The sequence below is a fragment of the Rhinolophus sinicus genome, chromosome 13, assembly GCF_057876585.1.
Source record: "Rhinolophus sinicus isolate RSI-liver-muscle chromosome 13, RSI-T2T, whole genome shotgun sequence".
Lineage (NCBI taxonomy): Eukaryota > Metazoa > Chordata > Mammalia > Chiroptera > Rhinolophidae > Rhinolophus > Rhinolophus sinicus.
Genome location: NC_142513.1, coordinates 55,289,017 through 55,312,109, shown reverse-complemented (window position 1 = coordinate 55,312,109; position 23,093 = coordinate 55,289,017). Strand labels below are relative to the sequence as shown.

Genomic DNA, 23,093 nt, shown 5'->3' with positions numbered 1-23,093 from the left:
TGCTTTGGGATAATAACACCAACACACGACAGTCATGGTGGGCCAGGCCCTGTCCCAAGTCCTGAACAGGAATTAACTCGCTGAATCTTTAAACAACCCTATGTGATCGGCACTCCCCATTTTACAGAGCTGGGAATGGAGGCTCAGAGAGGTTAAGTCACTTCCCATGGTCACACAGCTAGGAGTCGAGATGCCGGGATATGGCCGCGCTTAATTGCTGCTATTCTGCCTCACAGAATTTAGTGCTAAGAGCAGGAACTTTGGGGCAAAACAGACCTAGGTGTGCATCTTGGCCCTGCCTTTGCTAAGGAATCCTAGGCAAGTCAGTTCATCTCGACTCTCCATTTCTTCATCTGTAAAATGGGCATGAATCTCTTCTTGGCCCATTGGGTAGTTTTAAAGGATGAAAAGCAGTGAGAGCCAGCAGTGAGCCTGGCCCCCAGCAAGCCTTGGTCCTTACACGGATGTGGACGGCGCCCCCTCTATGGCCACGGCAGTCCCAGGTCAGGCTCCAGACCGACCCCTGAGGTGGTCATCCTGGATCTCAGGGCAGCACGCCCATCTTTGCCCCCAAGGGCATCTCACGTCCTCCGCACTATTCCAGGGAGCCTGGACACCTCAACCCCCAAGGCAGCTCATCGCTGGCAGAAAAAGGAATTTTAGAGAAGCAGCGGCAGTGGATGCTAACATTGCTACATCCTCTACACACACGTACAACATGTAACACACACAGACACACATGCTAGCTGCCCGCCTCCCCCCCACACAGTCGGGACACCCACCACCACAGTCAACTCTCCACCCCCAAAAGGAACCAACCAGTCTGTTCAGAAAACAAACTCCAACACACAGTCCAAAGGAAAATAACAAAACAAAGAAAACCCAAACTTTACTTGCATTTAGCCATTAATAAATAATTTACAGTATGTACACGCGGTGACACTCCACACAGGTCGCAGACACAAGGACGCAGTGAGGGGGGGTCCCCACTTCCAAGCAGAACGCGATCAAACACAACCAAAATAAAGTGCTTCACTTTTTACTTCCAACATAGGGACCATCTAATCTCCAGCAGGAGCCTCGTCCCGCCCGCCTGCCCGCCCAGGTTTGGCAGAGAGAGGGGACCTCTTGGAGGGGGAGGCAGGGACATGTCCGCAGCCTCCTGGGCCAGTGTATGAGAGGTCCCGGGGAACAGCAGAGGGGCTGCCAGGGTTGCGGGCGGGAAGGGGGGGCAGGGCCGGGGAGGGCTGCGGGGCTGCTGGGAGGGTCGTCCTCTGGCCTGGCAGCACCTCGGGGCGCGGAGCCGGCCGGCGCTGCTCCCTGGGCTTCTCTGAGCAGCAGCAGAGGCGGGAGTGGTTCCGGGCTCCTTGATGGGCAGCCTGGGCTCCCGGCCGCAAGTCCCTCCTGGCTGCATGGCCACGGGGACTCGGGGAGACCCTCCCAGGGCTGCTCAGGGCTGTGAGGCCTCCTAAAGCCTGCTCCTCTCCCCAGAATGCAGAGCTAGGTGGACAGGCTCTGGGGGCCGGGGCGAGAGCAGAGGATAGGGCAGGCCAGCTGGCCCCATCCACGGGTGTCCGGCCTGCGCCCTGCGGTCCGAGCCCCCCCCCTGGGGGCACTTGCCATCCATCTACTAGAGAGGAAGGAACACAAATCAAGGGGTACTTCTCTGTTTAGACATTTAGAAACTCGACTCCCTAAGCACAGTGGGGAATAGGGGGTGGTGGGGGAAGGGGCCAGAGAAGGGTATCTGAGCCCACGAGTGGCGTCGCTCAGGGCACGTGCCAACACGCATTGTTCCCCCGCTGGGGGCTCTAGAGGCAGAGGCCTGGCACCCGGGTCTGAGCCCGTACCCACAACCGGGGGTCTCACAGGGAGACCCCAAAAGGGTACAACCTTTTGGCCAAAGGTTTATTACATCAACTTGCTAAAGGTCCCAAGCAGCGCCCTGGGGGTGTCCCAAGGCCCAAAGGGAAAGGAGGCCCTGCCGGCCGAGTGTGTGCGAGTGTGCGCGTGTACGAGTGTGTGCGTGTGGCAGGCGCGTGCAGCAGTCGGCCGGGCCTGTTCAGTGCATTGCATGGGGTGGGTGGGGGGCGCGACGCAGACCTTTCCCAGTGTCTCTGGCGGGTGGGGGCTCCAGCCCAAGGGGCTCGGTTTTGCACATTCACACTGTGGGGCGAGCGGACGGGAGCCGCCCTCCCCATCGCACAGCTCTACTGTCACAGACATCACAGCACCACAACCTGTCCTGGGCCCTGGAGAGGGCGATGGGCCACCCACACCCCCAGCCCTTGCCAGCAGGCAGCCCAAGGCAGCTCTGAGGTAACCGTCCCACAGCTCACCGGCCTGCAGCTGCCTCCGCTTCCAACCCCCACGGACAGCGAGGGCCACCGGGAAGCCACCGGCCCCTCCTGCAGCCGCCGGCCGGCTGGGCACAGGCAGCACACCTCGCGCGCCATCCTACGCAGCCAGGGCGTCCAGGAAGCCGGGCAGCAGGCCGAGGAACAGAAGGCTGCCCGGGAGGAGCCGGGGGGCCGGGGACAGCCCCGCCGTGGCCGCCCGGCCGGGGGACTCCCGCGTCCTCTCGTACAAGTGCAGTTTGTCCTTGTTGGAGTGGAGCATCTTGACGTCCTCCAAGGCGTAGTAGGCGGCCAGCGTGAAGTTCACGTCCCCCGTGGTGAGCAGGTCGAAGACGCAGGCCTGGTAGTACAGGTCCTCCACGGGCAGCCGCTCCTTGCACTTGGCCACGGCCGTCTCGTACGGGAAGGTGTCAGGGGCCGCGGGCGCGGGGCTGGCGGCCTGGTGGCCGCGGAAGGCCTGGAAGTCGATCTGCTGGCTGAGGGGGCAGCCCCGCAGGCAGAGGTACAGGCCCTGGCCGTCCCGATCCTCCACGGCGTTCACCACCTCCTCGGGCATGCGCACCGCGAAAGTCAGGTAGCGGCCCACCTGCCGCACCACAATGGTGGTGCCTATGTACTTGGCCTGGATCTCCACGTGCTGGCCCGACACCTTCTCCGTGATCCGCAGGCTGTTGGCCCCGTGCTTGTCCCCGCCGTTCTTGGAGCCGTCGGCGAAGGCGGCCGGGAGCTCGTCCATCTCGGCCTGGTACACCTTCTGCTCCACGCACTCCTGGAAGTTTTTGAAGATGATGGTGAGCTGCAGGGAAGAGAGTGGAGGGGGGTCAGCGATGCCTGCGGACGCAGTGGGAGGAGGCCCGTCCCCGCGCTCAAGATGCCCTCAGGGAGCCCCAGACGGTCCCATCCCCACGTCGGTCACAGTCCGGTGCCACCTGCATGATTCTGCTAATATTTCTCTTTAAAACAACTTGTTTTGGTTTTTATCCCCCTTAAAATATAGACTTAGAACGTGAAGTTTAGATGACGACCCTACGTAGAAGACCAGCTCACGGGCCACGTATCGTGGTGAGCCATAAAAAGGCAAACACAGCTAATTAAAAATAAAAGATCACTATGCGTTACAATGGGCTGAAGAAAGCCCCCAAGATACCGACCCAATCCCCCCTCTCCTGTGGCAAGTCGCTTTGCAGAGGGGCTCAGGTTAAGGATCCCGAGATGGAGACGTCATCCTGGGTTATCTGAGGGGCCCTAAGTGCAGCCACAAGTGCCCGCGTCAGTTGGAGGCAGAGGGAGATTGGACCACAGAAAGAAGGCCGTGTTTCCACGTAGGCAGAGAGTCAGGGATGTGGCCACAAGCCGAGGGGTGCTGGCAGTCACCAGAGGGGAGGCAGTGAATGGATTTTCCCCTGCAGCCTCCAGAGGACCAGCCCTGCCCACACCCTGTCAGGCTCATTTCACAATTCTCGCCTCCAGAACGACAGGAGAATAAACAGACGTCTGTTTGAACCGCTTAGTTTGTGGTATTCGTTACAGAAGCAACAGGAAACTCCTATGGTCCACAAATCTCACGCCGCCCTTAGACCTCCCGCCATATTCCTGAAAAAGGACTGCAAGCCACTGGCTGAACGTAATAGCAGGTAGAAGAGAAGACGGATGCTCAAAGGAAGAATGAGGGGCAAATCCACCCAGGCAGGCAGAGGCCAGCAGAGGCCACTTAGGCTGCCCTAAGGGACCACCCAGCAGGGCCTGGGAGGGGAGCAGGAGGCAGAGAGAGGGGAAGAAGATACCGGCTGGTGAAAGGAAGATGAGGGCTCCAGGCTGACTGCAAAACCCTGGCCTGGGCGGGAGCAGGGAGGCCCGTTTCCACTGGAGCCTGCAGCCAGGAGGCAGGGCTGGCATGAGTCCCCGAGGAGACGCAGACAACCGATCAACTGTGTCAGTCACTGTGCTGAGACCCTGGGACACGGAAGCACTTGCTGGATCAGTGAGCCAGGCACTGCATTCACACTGCAGGGGAGGGTGACATTACCTCTGATTTACAGACAAGGAAACTCAGGCTCAGAGAAGGCAAGTGACTTGTCCAAGATCACACAGCAAGCAAGAGGCAGAGCTGGGATCAGTGTCTTGGTTTCCAGCCCCAAACCCACAGGACCTGGGAGGAGGATGGAAAACAAATAGCAGGGGAGTGACACTCACTCCCCCGTCCCATCATCCTGGAAGAGATGTCTGAATGCTCTTTCCTCTGCAATCCTAACCGTGAGGATTGTATAGGCTGGAGACAAGGGCGAAACTGGGAGAGAAACCACCTCCCCTTCCCCTGTTCCTGCTCCCAGGTGTCAGCTCGTGCCTCTAAGGCCACTGGCCCCCTGGACCAAGGGCACCTGGCGCTCTGCTGTCCGCACGGGACGCGAGGACAAGCTGATGCTCTGTGACACGGGGCCTCAGCCCCTCCCTCCCGCTTTGAGCCTTCCGCATCGGATCAGTGAATTGCAGGAAACTGCCCCGGCTCGACCATCCCTGGCCTATAAAAATAACAGCCCCAAAATGGTGACTTCACGTGGTTCCTCGGCCTGCTGCTTCCTCTTCTCCATCCAAGGCTCCTGCCCTGATGTGGAGGCCGCCGGCAGGGGGCCGGGAGGTGGGGCAGCCAGGGTGGTCTGGGCAGTGGGTGGTCCTGTCATGGAGGAGGGGGCACGGGATGAGGGACTCTGGTGTCCCTGCCTGGTGTGCAGGGCCACACAGACACTCTGGGGGGTGGGGGGCTGCTTTCCAAGTGCCATTCGTCTCCCTGGAACAGGAAAGGCTGGTTTTGCTCTAACCGCCATGGCTCGTGGAGACAGTCTCCTGGAAGGCTGACAGGCGGCCTGAGTCTTCTTGGCACCAGTGCCAGGGACTCAACCACAAGTAACAGCACGAAGGGGGCTGTCGAAAGCGGGGCGGCTGGCTGCCAACAGGGCCACGGGCGCGGCTGCCGCTCCTCTCTGCTGCTCCCCTTCCCTTCCCCGAGGGGCCTCGGCTCCACCATGCTGAGGACAGGGCCGAGCCCGGCTCCATCAGCTGTGTATGGAACTACCTGCCAGGCCTGGCAGGAGGGGCCGTGTCCACACGGAATGAGATGGTCCAAGACCAAAGCTCACACTTTGGGCGCGGGGGGCACAGACTGAGATGAATTATGCAGCACGAGGGTGGTACGTGCGAGAGGTCAAGGGCATGGGAGGGAGAGGCCTAAGTGCCTCTGCTCCCTGAGCCTCAGTTTCCTCACCTGTAAAACGGGGTACAACAAGCATGGCTGGAAGGAGGGAGACAAAGCAGAGGGCTGGCCGCAGGGGTAGGTGCTAAACCTTCAGCCTGGGCTGGACACCACTAGCGTTCGGTCGCGGACGAGAACAGAGGGATGGGCCGGGCTGCACGAAGCTGATATGGTGGGAAATGAGCAAAGGCCCCCGGGCGTGAGGGAAGTGGGCTCAAGTGAGCGGAAGTCTGGCAGAGGGTTCCTGGGGGCTCACAAAAGCCCCAGGCCTGCATCCCCTTGGAGATCAAGGCTGCCTGGCTGCTCTGGCTGCCCTGGAGGTCCCAGGCTGTGCCCCCTGCCATCCTGGGGGCAGACTCAGTGTAGGCGCTTGCAAGAGGCCTTCCCCAATGCCCTGGGCACCACTGGGCCCCCCCAGGCCCTCGGCATCCTGCTACCCCAGCACCCAGCACCCCTCTGCCAGCCTTCATTCTCCATTGTTAGCCTGGAAGCTGTGGGAGCTGAGCACAAAAGAGGTGTTGGGTAAATGTTTGCTGAATCAATGACTGAACCCCCACATGCCCTTGAGGAACGGAGGCTGACAGGGAACAGGCAGGTGCAGGCCCGGGGCCCCGGAAACCAGCCACAGGGTCCCAGAAGGCTCCAGTCTGCCCCGCCACCTGGGACTGACCCTGTCACTGCTGGGCTGCCCGGATGATGGGGACACAGCAGAAGGCCGCTGAGTTCTCAGCCTGCTGCGAAGATGAGGGTGGCCCTAGATGACAGGAAAGGGGCTGGGTGGGTCAAGCTCTGCTGCAGAGCCCCATATGCTTCCAAAAATGGGGATAGGAAGGGAGGTGAGCACCTTACATCCTTGCTGGGGCAGGCTTCCAGCCACGGTGCCCAGCAGTGAGCCTGGAACAAAGCAGGCTTTGGAAAAACGGAACCAAGCAAAGGAATGGAACACAGGAATGAATGAATGAATGAATGAATGAATGAATGAATGAATGAATGAATGAATGGATCTGTCTGGTTTTTACACAGCATTGCTGGGCTCAAGGCCCCCGTACGTGTCAGCAGAGAGCAGAGGGTGGAACCTGGGCTTCTGAGCCCAGGCACATGGGCCTGGCCTGCAGGATGCAGCTGCCCTGGCACTAACCACAAGCCCTCCCTTGGTTCTATTATCACGGTTGGTGCCCTCACCACTCTGGGTCAGGAGGTGCAGGATGGCACAGGGAGGCGGGGTCCCCTCCGGAAGTGTGTTTGCTGTTGGATTAAGCAGTTGTAGCCTCAGGCTCCCCGAATTCATTTATCTTGGCTCTAAGCCGGGAGGAGGGGAGGTGAAGGGGCTGTGAGAAGGCAGCTGGGTCCCTGACATGGGCTCCCCTCAGATGGGGGCAGGGCAGAGCGTGTACTGGCCACAACTGTGCTGCCCACTGGGCTTCACGGCCCGGTGCCAAGGGCCTGTGAGGACATCCACACGTAAAGACCCGCTTGTTTCCTCCCCATCACTTGGTCCCAGAAACAGACCCCCTTCGGGCATGCAAGGGCCACTGGCGCAGAGGGAAGTGGCAGGAATTTTCCTGGCTGCCAGGTCACTTCACTGTCCTCCTCTGGGGCGTGGAGGGATGGGAAGGAACAAAAACGCCCTTGTGGGTCAGCCTGGCACCCTTGCAACATGCTGTTCCTAGGAAAACAGACCCACTGCCAACCTGGAAACCCCAGGGGCTCTGGTGGGCTGGGCCCTGAGGAGGCAGAGGTGTCCCCATCGCCTGGACTCAGAGGCCACCAGTGTCCCTCTGGCTTAGTAGGAACGTGAGGTCACAGAAGTGAGTAGGGGAGGAGAGCCTGGGATGTCCACTGCCTGTGCCATGGGCCACATGGTGGCTGCCTCTGGCTGTGGCCCTGGGAGCAGGACTGAGCCACTATGCAGATGCTGAAGCCTCCCTGTGTCAGACGATGACCAGTTCTCAGCAGCCTCTGTGGCCTCACGTGGCAGCGAGAACGTGCTGGGGTCCAGGATTGCCCGGCCCAGGTCCATCACGAGCTGGGCTGACTGCACTTTGAGGGGGTGGCGGGGGGCACTTTGCCTCTTGGAGCCTCAGGTTCTGGGTGTGTCAGCCAAGCTGCCTCAGGCGGGCAGGACCGGCCAAGGGAGGAGGGAGAGGCTGCATGGGTGGCCCTCAGGGCCTTCCGTGAGCTGCGTCCCTCCTCACTTGTTCCAGCTGCACCCCTTGCCAGACACCACGGCCCTCTCTGCGTTGATGCTGGGGCCTTTCAGTGTCACTGAGGGGCAAAGACAGTAGGCAGGACTGTGCCCAAAGCGCAGGCCACCCCCAGCGCCATCGGGCAGCGCTGTGCTCTGACCCCTCTATGCACCAAAATACCGGGGGCTTTAAAAAAAGAACACATATGACCCCATGCAGAGATGGAGCGTCACACCAGCCTGGAGGGGGCGCCTGTCTGCTCAGTTCCTCAACTGCAGCGGCACTGGGGACCCCTGGGCTGGACTGTCACCTCGAGGAGGCTGCCAGGCCCAGGCGCCCAGGTAGTTTGCTCCCACTGGACCGGAAGCTCCTAGACGGCAACCATGGAAACGTACCTGTACACAGGCTCCTTCTGTGGGGTCTTAACACATTTTTTGCGGGAAATGAGTAAACTCGTCATATCGCTTTTTATACCAAAGTGCGGGAGACGAGAATAACACATATTTTGCACCTCTTTTTAAACTAAAACACTGAAAGTTTCATAGAAAAATATCAAATAGATCGAAAGATATGAATATTTTACGGAAAGTCTAATTTTGGCGAGAAAATGTCAAAAAAGCCCCGCGTTACGATGCGATTTGGCGGGAAAATGCCCGCTTACAAAGTGTTTAACACCAAAATATAGTTTGGGGGCAAGAAAAGGATATTCCAAAAGCCTGAAACCGAATGCCACATGCTGTGTTTCTTTTTGGATTCTAACCCCCGTCAGGAAACCATTTTACACGCGCACGCACTGTGTGAAAATGTGCATGACACACACGCTTGTGCACACAAACGAACACTAGGTTTCCTGAAACACCTTCCCTTACCTGGCACGCACAGGGCCTTCACCAACTGCCCTTTCTGTCCGCCTTTCATCACGTAGGTGATGCCATGTGGCCTACCCTGCGCAGCCCGCCCCTCCCCCCACAATGTAGCGATCACTCTGGTCACTATTTAGAATCTCCAGAATATTCCTTTCCAAAGAAGGAGCTCACTTAGTGTAAGGGGGTGCAGGAGGCATCTGGGTCCGACCGGTGCAGAGCCTGGGCCGGTGGACCCTCGGGGCAGGGCCGCCCCCCCAACCCCCGCCCCCGCCCCGCGCAGTCTCGCGCTTACCTTGCTGGTGGCTGTGGCAGCCGAGCCCGGCAGCACCGGCGTGTTGGTGACTTGCACGTTCAGATAATTATTGTCGATGAGGGGCCAGGCGCCCTGCACCTTGCAGGTCTGGAATCGGTCTGTGAAAGTCCTGAGGTGCGGGTCCCCGAAGAGGCCGCAGTGCGTGTAGTTGGGGGCGGCCGAGTGCTTGTGGAAGCTCTTCTCGTAGTGGCAGATCTCGGGGCTGTCGGAGCGCTCCTGGCTGTCCCCGGGCGGCGGGAGCGTGCGCAGGCGCGGCTGCGACGTGGGGCCATCCCTGGAGCAGTTGTGCTGGCTCATGAGGTCCTCTATGCCATGGACGGCCGAGTGGTAGGCCAGGTCGCCCCGGCAGGTGCGGGCCGTGCGGCGCGTGCACAGGGCGTAGGTGCGCAGGGCCGCGCAGAACTCGGGGGCGTCGTCCGAGGCCGGCGCGTGGCCGCCCGCCGTGGCGCTCCAGAACTCAGAGTTGCACTTGAGGATCTTGCACGGGGACGTGGCTGGGGAGAAGGGAAGGGACACGTTGTCAGGGTGGGCGCACGCGTAAGGACAACCCATCTGAGAAGGCACGACCCATACTGCACGTTTGCACACAGATGGTGAAGCCCGCCCCTCCCGGCAAGTGGTGCTCAAGGCGGGCTCCGCCCTTCCGGGCCTTCCAGATTCTTCTGTGCAGCCTATAAGGACCCCACGTGGCCAGGCACGCTGCACTGCGGGGGGGGGGGGGGGGGGCGGGGGGGGGGCGGCTGCCACAGCTCCCAGCCTGTGGGCAGGAATGGTCAGTGTTTCTGGGCAGACCGGTTGGGAGCCGACAATCGACCTTTGGGCCTTTGACATCTGCTAATGCTTTCACAGCCATCCCCAAGAGTTTGGCAAAAGCAACAGAAATTTGGCAGATTGTAAAGCCTCACAATTCAAGTGAGTCCCAAACTTTGCCACTGGGTGACCATGTGCACATTTCTTAAATTCTCTGTGCCTCATTATACTCATCTGGAAAATGGGTAATACTATCTGCTGAGAGTGTTGAAGGACTCAGTGGGGCACCGGCCTGGAGCTAAAGCTCCAAGAACGTCACTCGGCATGATTACTGTGCTAGCCCTGGAGTCACCCTGTCTGCGTAGCTCCATCCCTCTCTACCCTGGTCAGGAGAGCAAGCTGGAAAGCAAATGGAAATAATAACTTTGGATTTCCCCAAAGGTGTGTGTGTGTGTGTGTGTGTGTGTGTGTGTGTGTTGTAGTCACTCACAAGCTTTGCAACGTTAGTGATAGTTACAAATGGCCAGGCCTGACAACCATGGCTTTCACACACCTGATTTCCAGGGTGCCCCCTGCTGCTCAGAACCCTGGGGCCTTGCACGTCTTCGGAGTTTAAGAGGAGGCCCAAGCACCATGCTAGATGGACAAGCTATAGATCAGGTGGCGGAATGGCTCGCAAGAGCCACTGAGCGTGACGAGCTGGGACTGCAATTGATGGCTCCTGTTTCCCTGCTACCTCTCCAGGCGGTGACGCAGTGCTCCAGGGCCTGTCCGCATCGAGTGGACATGCACGGTGCTGTCATTTCCCGGGGGTCTTGGGGAAGGCATGGAGGAGGCCAGGGCTGGACAGTCCCCCTGGGTGGTGAGATGAGGGGCCCCGCCCCCCACGGAGTCACCCTGCACCCTGTGTCCACTCCACTAAATCACAGGCTGCAGGCCTCCCCAGGTCAGGCACCAAAATGGAACCTGGCCTGGCATCAAAGGGAAAAGCTCTCGGCTGTAGCATCACCTGCCAAAGAGACCCCAGAGGGGTGATTTTTATGTTCAGTATCTTTAATGAAAAAGCCCAAGACCTGAATTCCAGGCAGTAAACCTTGGCCTTTCCTTATGTGAGTGTCCAAGAAGCGAGGAAAGGAAAGTCTGAGAGTTGGAAACAGATCTTGCAACTTGTGCAAGCAGGAAGAGAAAACCAGCTTTACAGAGCGAGCCACCCTGGTGATTTCAGTGACAGAAGGCAGCCAGCTGCCTGGTTCCTGCAGAGGGCACAGTGGCTCCTTGGGCCCTCTGGCTGCCTCACAACACATCCGAGACAGCCAGTATGCAGAGAGCCAGGGGAATAAAGAACCCGATTGGAAGTAAGAATTCTCCTGAGCTTCCATTTCCATCTCAGCCACTGTGTCCTTGGGCCGGGATGGCTGTCGAGGCCTCTGCCAACTCGTACACCCGGGGCTCCACCCCAGATGCCCTGGAAAATGCAAAGGTACCAAGCAGAACCTTATGCTCCTGAGAAGCATGTTGTTTTGACCCACGCCCCTCGAGACAGGACTTTCAGGATTAGCTACGGGGGGACAAACAGAGGAGCAACCAGAGGCTGCAAAGACAGTGGCCCATTGGGGCAAAGGATGGCGTGCAGACAACGTCTACAACGCAGGTAGGCTCCCAGACTTCCTGGGGGTGAAGTGGGCTCTTGGTACTCAAGTTGGGACCCCGGGCAACCATCAGACCCATCTACTCCCGACTCTGGGCAATGGACTCTCTCAGGAGCCCAAACTTTGTGACCCCCCTCCATTGCTGGCTCCTCACGGTGCACCGTGGAGTTTTAGAACCTGGGGCCGAGGGACCAGAGCTCCCCGGTGTCCATCTCCAGCCAGCCTCCACAGCAGGAAACGTCCCTGGAGCATCCCTGCCTGGTGGACATCCAGCCTCTACTGCCACTGGAACTCTGCGGGCAGCGCTGGCCCCTTCTTCTCCAGAAAGCTCCAGCTGTGGACCCACATCTGCCTCCCAGGGACACTTACAGGGCCTCGATCCTTCTCTAGAGCCACACAGAAAAGGCTCCAACAGAACCACCCTGTAAAGACCGGAAGGCCCCTTGCCTTCCCTGGGGCGCCTCCTGCGGCCTCACCCTCTGGCGGCTCGGTGGGCCTGGCTGAACTGTCCATGTCATCCCTGACGCTCCAGCTCGATGTCACCTCCTGTCTGTGAGTCCCCCAAGAGCAGGGACACCTCATCTTTGTCCTGGAATCCTCGGCTCCCGCACTCCTCACTCAAAGCATCGTGCCCCGGCACCGCACACACATATAACATTTCATCTTGGGGGGAGGTGGGCTCCAGACTGCCTCCCTCGTGGACTGAGACAGCGGAGATTTCTCCCAGCCACACAGCTTGTCTGGCTTAATTACTGCCCTTTAAATAGCAATCCAGCGCCTCTCGGAAACAGACGGAGGCAGGGAGCTTGGAGCAGCAGCTGTACCAACCAAGGCAGGATGAAAATATTTGCGCCATTAGCTGCTTTCAGGGACCTCCTTTGAACTGTTAATCAAGCCCAATCCTTCCGAATAATAGCCTGATTATTACCACCTTGTTTGCATAACAAAGAAGCCCAATAAAACTTATTTCGCTGTGCGCCCAGGGGGTGCGAGGGATGGGCCCTGAGAAAGGAGTTTTAGGAATGCGGTGAGCCGCTCCACAGCCCAAACCCAGGAATAAAGACAATGCAATTTGCCACCAAGAAAAGCCCAATAGACCAATAAATTACCCGCGTGCAAAGGGATTAGATCAGGTTTCACTTGCCGAGTAGGAGGGGTGGGGTGAGCCAGGAAACCGAAAAACCTGCCTTCTCTTAAAGGGGTAAGGCTCACGCTGACTACACGCCCCAGGGTCACATGGGTGGTGTGTCTGACTCTGGCTTGCAGGGTAACCGTCTGAATTCGTGACCTGCTGGAAGTTATGGATGCTATTACGTGCTACGCTCCATGCTTGGTTCTGTTCCTGGAACGAGCCCCCGTGAGCTCCTGTGCTCAGGGCGAGAGATGGAAACTGCCCAAATGTAGAGCAAATGCGTTTCATCTGGACACTAAAACACAAGAGATGCAAGGATGGCAGCGTGAGAGGATATCAGGGAAGCAACATTTCAACCTGGTCCTGAAAGGCAGTGGGATTTGACAGGTAATACCAGGAAAAGGTCCCAGAAACGCAAGGGGCTTCCAGCATGGCGGAGCTTGGCCGGAGGCAAAGTGCTCGTTGGTGAGCGTGCAGCCAGGAGTTTGGGGCCAGACACGAGAACCCTAGGTGCCAGCTGTGCCCATTACAAAGCAAATGTGGCTCAGCTTCAACCCACTTGCCTCTGCCCAGTGGGACTGGGGCTCTGCAAACCCCCTTTCTCTCGTCACCCGGCTCCCTGTTCGATCCCACCAGCAGGGGGCACTAGACGGAGAGGGAAAGGCTGTTGGTCAAGACTGGTTTCCTTTCTGTCCCCGGCTGTTTCATCATCACCCAGCGGTGGCTTTTCTCCTCCCCAGCAGCTGCTGGTGCCACTGCCCACGACAGAGCCCAGGCAGGCAGGGACCCCGCCTTTGCGCCCTGGGCCTCCAGGCTCGTTGTCCCCCAGCCCCCCAGCCCCCCAGCCCTGCGTGCCTCAGGGGTTCCCTCGTGGCCTTTTACCGTCCTGTTAAAGTCCCTCTGTGGAACTCCCCCGTGTGGCTTTTCTTCTCCTGCCTGGGCCCTCCTACGTCAGTCTAAGGCCTCAGACTGAGCCCTGCATCATTTTCACTAAGACCGTGGCACAATCAGAACACTATTTGAGGACGCGGTGTCACTTAAGAGGCGACGGCTTCCACTGGGCGAGAAGCACTGACGCTGAGGCTCCCCTCTGAGCAACAAGGCCCGGGCCCAGCCCTGAAAGACGTGGGAAAGGAGCGCCAGCCGGGAGGGCCACCCTGCCTCGCCTGGCGGGAGAAGACCGGCAGCAGCAGGAGCAACCAGCCCCGTGTCACCCGCTCCAGTCCCTTAGTCCTGAATCTAGGAGGGGACAGCACACGGATCGAGGGCCAGTGTTTGGTCACCTCTGGCCTGGGCAGTACTCGAGTCCCCTTGCTTGAGAGATGCCTGAGGCTGCCTAGCTGCATCACGTGAGTAGGAACTTCAGTCCATCCTCCTGCTGTAAACATCCAGATGTTTGGCACCAGATACCGAAAGGAGCACACCCAGGTGACAGGCTGGATGTTTCCCCAGGTAGAGCCGACACTCCCTTCCTGAACCTACAAGCACCCAGAATTGGTCCCCTTTCCGTAACGCCACTCCTCCCCCGTCCAGCCTGAGAACGTCCCAGGGAGCTGACTTCGCCCAGGACTCCACTGTCTCCCACCCCTGAACCACTGGGACGTTTCTGGGGCTTCCTCCAGGAACTGGTCTATAGGAGAAAGAGTGAGCAAGAGGAAGTGTCTCGGGGAATCTCAAGTGACCTATGAAGGGGAAGGAAGCAGGTGGTTGGGGGCTGGGGTTTACCTCCCGAAGTGTGGGCAGAGGTGGCTGCATGCCACTCCCCCGGCTGAGGCAGGAGGCACGTCCCCCTTGTCACATCCAGCCAGGGCTGCTCTGCCCCAGCCTCCACGCATGCCAAGTTGTTGCAAGAAGCCACAAAGAGTGCCAAGGGGGAGGGCACACCTCAGCTTACAAACTGGACGCCCTCTCCCAGCCTCCCCCCCCCCCCCCAGCCATATGGAGCCTGATGAGCAAACAGAACGTTCAAGGCCACGGCCAGGCCTGCCCGTCAGGTGGCTGAGGACTTCTCTGGGTAGGAGGGACCCATGGTGGGCAAGGGCTGGGCGCAGGATTCCATTTCAATACCATCCTGACTTAGGGCAGAGAATTAAGCTCCCCTGGGTCCCGCAAGGAGGGTGGTTATGGGCAAAGAAAGAAATTTCTTTTCAGATCTAAATGAAGCTTGCAGGTAGGCAATCTGCTCTTTCTGTGTTGAGGCCTAAACCCTTTTCCTGAGTCTGGGGCTGGCTCCAGAGGTGCTAGTTTTCCATCCTGGCCTCGCCTTCAGCATCCTGGGGCTCATCTGGCCCACTGCAGGTCTGCGTTCATTTGAAGTGGCTTTTTCTCCCTCACCGCTCTCCACCCGCAGGCAGGCAGGCCTTCCTCCTCCACCTTCCTCCCACAGTGGGAGGCCGGTTGGGCACGCGCCCGGAGTGCACACACTCGTGTGAGCCTGTGATCATGGGACATTCCGTAACAGGCGGGGCAATAATGGGCCCCTTTCTGCAGGGACTCGGGCGCAGAGGGATGACTGTAACAGGCGTCTCGGTATTCTGACTGCTCGGGGAAATGGCGCATGAAATGAATAAATAAGCAAAACCCCAAAGACATACTCTGACTTGGGAAAATTTGCACAGTGACAGCCCTGCCAACTGGTTCTCCTGATGTAGGGTTGGGTGACATCTTCTTCTGTGAAACGCTCAGCCAGGAATAGATAAGGAGCAGAGAGGGCCTTAGCGAGAGGCAAGAAGCCTAGATCCATGGAAAATGTGGTCACTCTTCATTCTGCTATCTAATCCTATCTCCAAAGTTTATTTCTCCTCCACCCACCTGAAAGCCTTATATGCTCATAGAACAAGGTCTACTATGCTAAATAGCAAATTTAATGAGCGTTCACACAAAATCAGGTATATGGAAAAAGGCAGGGGTCTGGGTTCTTTCTCCTCCGGGCTCTGGCTGCTAACTAGCTGTGTAAGATCAGGCAACCTCTCTGACCCTCTGTTTCTTCATCTGTAAGGTGGGAACAATGATTCTCATCGGGAAAGTGGGACAGTCTGATGAGGTGACGTATTTAAAGCATTTAGCACAGTGCCTGGTATATTGTGGCCACCCAATCAGTGGAAGAGCTTTACCAATTATTGTTCTCCTTCAGATGAGCATACTTTGGAGAAAACAATATAAAGGCACTATGTCTCAAAGGACGATCGTGAATGTTCATTAGTGACGGTTGTCTGTGGGAAGGTGGAATTTGGGTTCTTTTCATTTTCTTATTATTTTCAGCATTTAGGTTTACAAATGAGTATTGTTTTTAGAACCAGAAAACATTATTTTGGAGAAAAGGTTGCAATTCATTTGGTGATTTGGTGGGTCGGGGGTGCAGGAAGGCAGGTCCGAGGGCTGGGAAGCTGCTTGTAGCAAGGTGACGATGGCAAGAGGCAGGAAAGGACGGAGGGAGGCTCAGGCCCAGGTAACGGAACTGAATGGGGAGACACAGCCAGGCCTTCACGGTTCCAGGTAGTGGGGTCCCTAAACAGACACAGACACCAAGATGCTTAAGTGACTAACCATCCTCGTGTGCCCAGGGCTGAGGGGGCTTGCAAGGACCGGGGACTTGCAGTTCCAAAACTAGAAAAGTCCTGTGTAAACTCAGATGAGTTGGTCACCTTAGAAGAATAGGGCCTTCGATTTCAGGTGGGTAGGAGTTAGCCATTTAGCATGAAAACAGCATGGCACCTAACTATTCAACCAAAACATAAAGTCGGGGTTCTTCGCCCAGTTTTGTTGGGGGCCTTGCACATTTCACTGAAGCGAGGACTTTCCGCAGGAACCACATGTCCCCAACATGTGACCTGGCGCTACCCCACCTTTCTTTCCCATCTCATGGAGCGTCCTTATCTGAGCCTATGGGTCCTGTCTCCCCAGTTCTCCTCTGAGCTTTGGGGTGACGGACGGCTAGCAATTTCTTCAACCTTGCAGAGAGGTTTTCCAGGAGACCAGATATCCTCTCCTTACTGCCCTATTCACCGTCAGGGGCTAAGAGGCAGACTCTCTGTAGGATTTTACATCCCGTCCTCTCTGGGAGGCAAGGCTCTGCCCTGCAGACCCCGTGCTGTGGCATCCACCAACTTGCTAGCTGGCCCTGCTGCCATCTGGCTCTTGCAACTGGCCATCATTGCATTCTCTCCCTTTGGGACACAGGAGGATAATAATGTGGGCAGGTTGACTTGCTGGCACCTTTCTGAAGGGCAGCTAGCTCTGAGAGAAACATTTCATCTCTATAATGGCATAGACACCCTTGTACACTTACAGAGGGCCTTGGTCTCCCCGAGCTTTAGTTTCTCCACTGAGGACTAACATGTCTAAAATGGCTGCAGTTTAAAAGTAGAGGGAAAGAAATGAAGCAAAAAGAAAGGCCTCAGGGCAATAACTCTCGAAACAGTTGTCCTCGGGCTTGGGAGGACACCAGGACCCCCTGGAACACTTGTCAAAGTACAGACTGCAGTGCCCCCCCACCCCCCCAGTATCTGCTTCAGCAGGTCTGGGGTGGGCCCACAACTTGTGTTTCTAACAAGTTCCCAGGGGACGCAGATGGGGTTGGGCCAGGGACCACACTTTCAGAACCGCCGTGTGGAGTACAGCATCCATATGTAGTTATAGGAAACGGGCCAACATGTCGACAACATATGCCTCAGACGGGTTTGGCTTAGAAATGTTTTATGAAGTCCCCATGGTCTCAAAGTTGAAAAAGTATCTATTCATTATGTTGTGAAGAGGATGCTACGTGTGGAAGACCGTTCTAAAAAGCCTTTTCCGCCCTGGTCCCCTCTGTCTCCAAGCTGGACATGGCCACTCTGTCCATCCAGTAGCGGAACGGATGCCCTCACAGCTCACAGGACACTGCAGAGCCCCTTCCCTTGACCTGAAGGCAGATGCAGGCCTTGCTCAGATGAGGGCCCCAAATGTCACTGTCACCGAGTCAAGAATACAGTAGGTGTGCCGTACACGTTGAGTGGGTACATGTAAACACTCTCAAAACACACAAACCTTCTCAGTCTAGCAGAAGTTAAGGCATCTTTCTCCACATAACCATGTCCAATTTAATTTGCACTCCTCTGGGTTTACTCCTGGCAGCCATTCAAGTTGACTCGCAATGAACAAACCCCTGCTTTCAGGCGGCTACTCGAGCCTTGGTCCACCTGTCTTCAGAGGAGAGGCCACGGCCACAGGCTCCCTGACTGTTCCAACGCCACGCACTTGCCAGAGCCTTCTGCGTTCTCTGACACCCACCCTCCGGCCCCCCAACCCTGCAGATTCTCTAACTTCACTCCCAGGCAGCCCATCTGCCAAAGCCAAACGCAACGCTGGGGACACGATTCATTGCATCTCTTCCTTAAGACACTGTCTTTGGACACGGGTTTCATGAGCACACAAGTTTTGGGAGCCCCCAGTATATTGAGTTTGGGGCTATTGAAAGCTCGGTTTTCAGTAAGGTGGGCAATTTTGACTAACTGCAGCTGTCAAGGCCTCAAATTAGAAGAAACCTTAGCCAGTTGGCATGACAGTGGGGCAGCTATCTGTTCTATCTGCCAGGTTTTAGTTACTAGCCTTGAAGCCAAAAAGAAATGGGCTTCTTGGAAACAAAAGTGATGGAATTTGGGTTGTGAATTACATAACCAACCAGCTTTCCTCAGACTATAGGGGATATTTTAAAGCAAAGTTTCAAAGATGGAGAAATGAAATAAAACACCAACAAAAACAGCAGCAGCAGCCCTCCCAGCTGCCTCTGGCCTCCGAGGACCTCTGTCAGCTCTTCCTTTCCTCCGTCTCTAGCCCAAGAAGTTAACAAGTGCTGCCGCTTTAAGAGCGGGAAGGTGTTGTTTTAAGGGCCTCTAAGCCCCCCTTCTCAATTTCAGCTTGGAGCTGAGATCACATCCCCCACGGCAGCCAGGGGACAAAAGCCATTTATCAACCCATCTGATAAAACTTCCAATGGGCTGGATCTTTATCTAGGCCAAACCGAGATGCACACACATTGCAAACTCCTGCTTCTCCAAAAGGGGGAATTTCTTTGCAAAGAAGAGGATCCTTTTTGGTTTTTATTATTTTAGTTCTTGGGTGGGAACCACATCAGCCTTCAGCAGGACACTTCTGTAGGTGGGGAAACTGCCCCTTTTTAAAAAAAAGGGGGTCGGGGGAGTAGATAGTACACTCTGCTGCTTGAACCACTATGGCGGTTTTAATATTCTGGGGAGAGGGCAAAAGGGGTCCAAGGGCTTTGCGGGGCACTGACAACCCCCATCTTGTCCTTGGCGGGGAGCCTCCCAGAGGAATTCAGGGCTAGAAACAGGTTGCGGCTCTCCAGGGCGCCCTTGGGGGCGCAGCTGCTGAGTGAACTGGGCGCCTTGCACCCAGTGGGCGCCTGGGGTCCCGGAACAGGGCTGGGGCGAGGAGGTAAACTGATCCCCGGCCCCTATCCCGCTGCCTACATGGTCCGCCAGCCGGGAGCCCCAACTTGCAACCTGGACGGCCCAGTTCTGCCAGTTTCTGAAACCCAGTTGGCTGAGGAGCAAAACAAAACAACCCAATCCCAGCCTTACTCAAGTCCTTTCTTGCAAAGCTCGGTGGTGCGCGGGGGTTGCGTATCCGCGTTGGGATGCGGAGCGAAGCAAACTCTCGTTTTTTTTTGCAAGAAGACACCTCCCAGCCCCGTAACACAATGGCAACGGCCCAGAGAGCCCGCCTTGCAATGGGTACCCTTTGGCCCATGACACTAGATTTATTTGTATTTTTAGCAAGAGAATAATGGGCATTAAGGGTTTAACTGGTGTTGCCCGGCTGTGAGTAGCATATGGCAAAAATGAAATAAAGTTTTATGAAACATTATAAGGAAAACAGAGCGGGGATTTAAGTTTCGTGCCTTCCCCCTCCCCCCGAAAGGGAAAAAAAAAAGTCAAGAAACTGGAGCGTTTGGGAAGGAACAAATGCTTCTCTGTGGAGTTGGTCTCCCTTCCCCCAACAAAAACAAGAGGTCCAGGCTCGGAGGAATTTGAAAGCAGCAATCTGCCAAAAACATTGTGAAAAACTATGGGGGATTCATTGGAAACAGATGGGCTTTTTCAGCTTTAATTCTGAAATTCTCTCCCTTTCTGACACAATAAAAACAAACAGGGGGCGACGCGGGATGTTATCAAACAGGAATACGGGCTGGTTTGAGCCGAGTCCGTGGGCTCCCCGCGTGGAGCCGGGACGGGGTCCCGCAGGAGGGGCGTGGGTGACTGGGCTGGGACCTCAGCGGCGCCCCCAGCTTCACCCCTGGGCACCCGGCAGGTTTGCAAAATGGTGGGTGAGCGCCGGGGAAAGTGCCCCCTGCTCCGAGTCCATGCCTCCCCTGCACCCCCCTACCCTCCGGGGCCCCTGAGCGGCGCGTCCCGGGTCCCCCCTTTCTCAGAAGGAGGGAGGCGCCCCCGGCCCCTGCGACCTCCCGTCCCGCTCCTTTTCAATGCAGCCGGAGCATGGTCCCCCCTGGGTCCCCACGGGCATCCATCGCGCCTTCGGCGGGGCGCGGGAGAAACAAAGACCCGTGGAAATGGGAGGCGGGATCCCCAGGGGAGGTCACCGGCGAACTTCAGCTCTGACTCGCGCCCAGACGTGGCAAGGAAGCCCGAGAAGCCAGTTGTCCCCGCGCCCCGGGCGGTGCCTTACCTGCGGGGAAGCTGCAGAGAAGGAAGGCAAGGGTCGGCCAGAATCCCAGGGCTGATCGTCCTGCCCCTCTCCCCATACCCATCCATCCAGCTCGGCCTGTTACCACTAGCCTCTCCCTGGAAGAAGAGTTTAGAAGAAAAGAAGCATAAAATCAATCACGCTGCGGAGAAAAGGCAGCCTCGCTCCGCCGGCGGGAGCAGCGAGCCGGGCGGCTCGGTCCCCCTCGGCCGCCAGCGGCCGGCGCGCCCCCTCCCCGCGCGCCCCGCCCTCACCATCCATCACCCGGTCCCGTCCAATGTCCGCGCGGCCCTGCCACCCCTGCTGCCGCGCCGCCCGCCCCCTCGCGCTCGGGTTTCAGCACCGCCCGCGCGGGGGCGGGGGTGCTGGGGGAGCTGGGCGGGGACCCAGGCGGCTCGATTGCGGCGCGGGCCGCGGGGACCTCGGAAACCCCGGGACGCAGGGCGCGCCGCGGCTCCCCACGCAGAAAGGGCCGAGCACCCCGGGCCGGCCATCCCTGCAGAGCGCAAGGGCGGCAGCGCGCCTCCTAGTCTTCCCCGTGAATATTCAATCCAAGTAGAGACTGTGCTTGGAAACAAACCCCAGGTCCCCATTGCAACTAGATTGCCGTCCCGAATCCGCCACCGACACCCCCGTGGCTCATTTCTCTCATTCAGATGTGTCCCCCTGCAGGAGGCAGAAAATCCGCTTCCCAGTTGTCCAGGGTCGCGGGGATGGCCCGCTGGACCTCAGCCACTTGCGCACCTCGTGGCCCACCCGCCCTGGCCCCGGGCCACCCACCCCGCCTGGGTTCGGCTGCCTCCTGCATCCCCTCCAAGCACCGCGCCGCTTCCGAGGACTCGCCCTGGCTGCGCTCCCGAGCTGGGGGCCTGCGAGCCTGTGGGCTGCTGCAGGGGGACGGCTGCCACCCCGGAGGAGGTGTGGTACAGCGCTCCCCGCGGTGCGCAGGGCCCTGGCCCCAAGGCCGCTCTTGGGAGGGCGTCAGAGTGGTCACTTTCCTTCCTTCAGTTGGTCGCTTATTTTTTTTCCAGGATGAAAATGTCACCTCCTCAAAGTTCACTAGGCCCTAGGTCTCTTCTGCTGCTGCTCTTGGGATATTTAAGAGACTGGCAGCTTCCCCCCAGAAACATCTTCTGGATGGAACACAAATAGGCCAGAGGGAGTGATTTTAGCCAATCCAATTCCTCCCTTGGCCCACTCACCTCAGGTCCAAGCCTACTCATCTGGTTCTCTGGAGGAAAAAAAATTCTGAGTTTTATCCAATTTCGGTGTTTCTCTTAAGCCCTGTCGCAGCGCTGACTTGCTGAAGGCCACACAGGCTGCCGGCACCCTGCCTGCCAGGAGGGGAGGCCCGCTCTGGAGGAGCAAGCTTTGGACAAGGCGAGAAAGGCCTACGTCTGTGAAGACACACCCGCAAGCAGGAATACGCCTGAACCTGGCTTCTACAAAATAGGTAAGAAAAGGGACCAGGGCCTCAGCCAAGCTGTGCCATGTGGCAACAGGAAGCTGTTGTTCCCTTAGGACAAAAGGCCAGGATGGCAACTGCTCACCTGCCTTCACAATTGGGGTGCCAATGCCACCATATTTCCGTCCAATATGTAGGTCTTAGTCCAACAGGCTCTAATGATCACTCCTCTAAACCCACGTTCGTTTGGAGTCCTGGATTGCCAAATGCTATGGTTTGTCCAGTGAAAGCCCACCAGCTGAAAATCCAGGTCTTGATTCTCTCAAGCTTGGCCCAACGGTTTATTCTGCAGACCCCCAGGACAGCCCTGGCAAACCGAGGCAGGCACACAGCCAGCCTGCACAGAGACCCATGAGGTCCCCTAATTAACACCACTTGCTGGGGTCTGCCTTTCACAAGTGAGTCTAAAGCCTCCCACTCACGAGAGAGAAGGGACCTGTTAGCATTCCCACCAGTGCAGTCACCACCACCACGGCTGGCAGCCTCTCCAGGTCCGGGAACACAGCAAAGAGGCTGTGCATCTTCAGAAGACACGAAAGCAGCCTCTTCCAGCGCTGCCCTGGCCCAAGCGTGGACACCTGACAGCAAGACTTCCGGCCTCTACAACTCAGTGTCTTCCTCTGGAAGGGGCAGGCCGATAATACAATTTGGGAGGGGCACGGGGCCACCAGAGCCCCCACCGGTGGCACCCCCCTAGTGCCACCACTTGGGGAGGAGATCCAGTTCTTATGGCAGAAGCAAATAATCTGGGAAAGAGATGCCAAGGGCTTTTTTTCTCACGAGGAGAAATGTGGGAGGCTGAATTCGGACATCATCAACGTGGACATCTGGACTTCACACAGTTTAGACTAGCTGGAGAAATCCAGGCCCGAACAGAGCAGAAAGGGGTTGTGTTGACCTGGAGGAATCAGACTCTACTGGCTAAACCAACCAGCTTGTTGACAGCTCCCGACTCTTTGCAAGAATAAAACATTCTTGACTTGTTGGGTTTTGGAACTCGGCATTTCATTCGCCATAGAAACTCATGGAACTCAAAGCGTAGCTGACTTCAGACAAACAAGTCCACTTATGGTTCTCCCCTAGGTGGGAGCCTGCACCTCGGGTTGAGACCTTCTCTTGCATTTTTCTGAACACTTGGTCTGGCCCAGCCTTTAGCAAACAAACATTGTGAAAAGACCCCCCCAAACCCCGGTGTTGTGACTGTAAACAGACTGGACAGAGTCCATTTTCTTGCAATTTGGATTATGTTCTCCTAAATGCATTAACTGAGGCTTGCGTCTGCAAAAGCTTAATATGCATTTTCTTGCTACCGCCCCAGCTTGCCCTGCAGTTAATCACCATTTGTTTGCCATCTCTGCAGAGCCCCCATTTGATCTGCAGGCCTGGAACCATCTGAGAATTCTCTCCTCCAGATGAAATATGAACAT

General features: G+C 57.3%; 1 protein-coding gene across 1 annotated transcript in view; it reads right to left on the bottom strand.

Moving 5' to 3' along the window:
• Positions 1-859: 859 nt before the first annotated feature.
• RGMA (repulsive guidance molecule BMP co-receptor a) overlaps positions 860-23,093 on the bottom strand; it is a 29,334-nt gene continuing 7,100 nt past the window's right edge. Inside the window, exons 2-4 of the mRNA XM_019726688.3 lie at positions 20,184-20,299; positions 8,949-9,463; positions 860-3,153 (exon numbers count right to left, since the gene is read on the bottom strand). Coding sequence (XP_019582247.2) covers positions 2,458-3,153; positions 8,949-9,463; positions 20,184-20,299 — 1,327 coding nt within the window. The 3' untranslated portion in view covers positions 860-2,457. The remainder of the gene's footprint in view (positions 3,154-8,948; positions 9,464-20,183; positions 20,300-23,093) is intronic.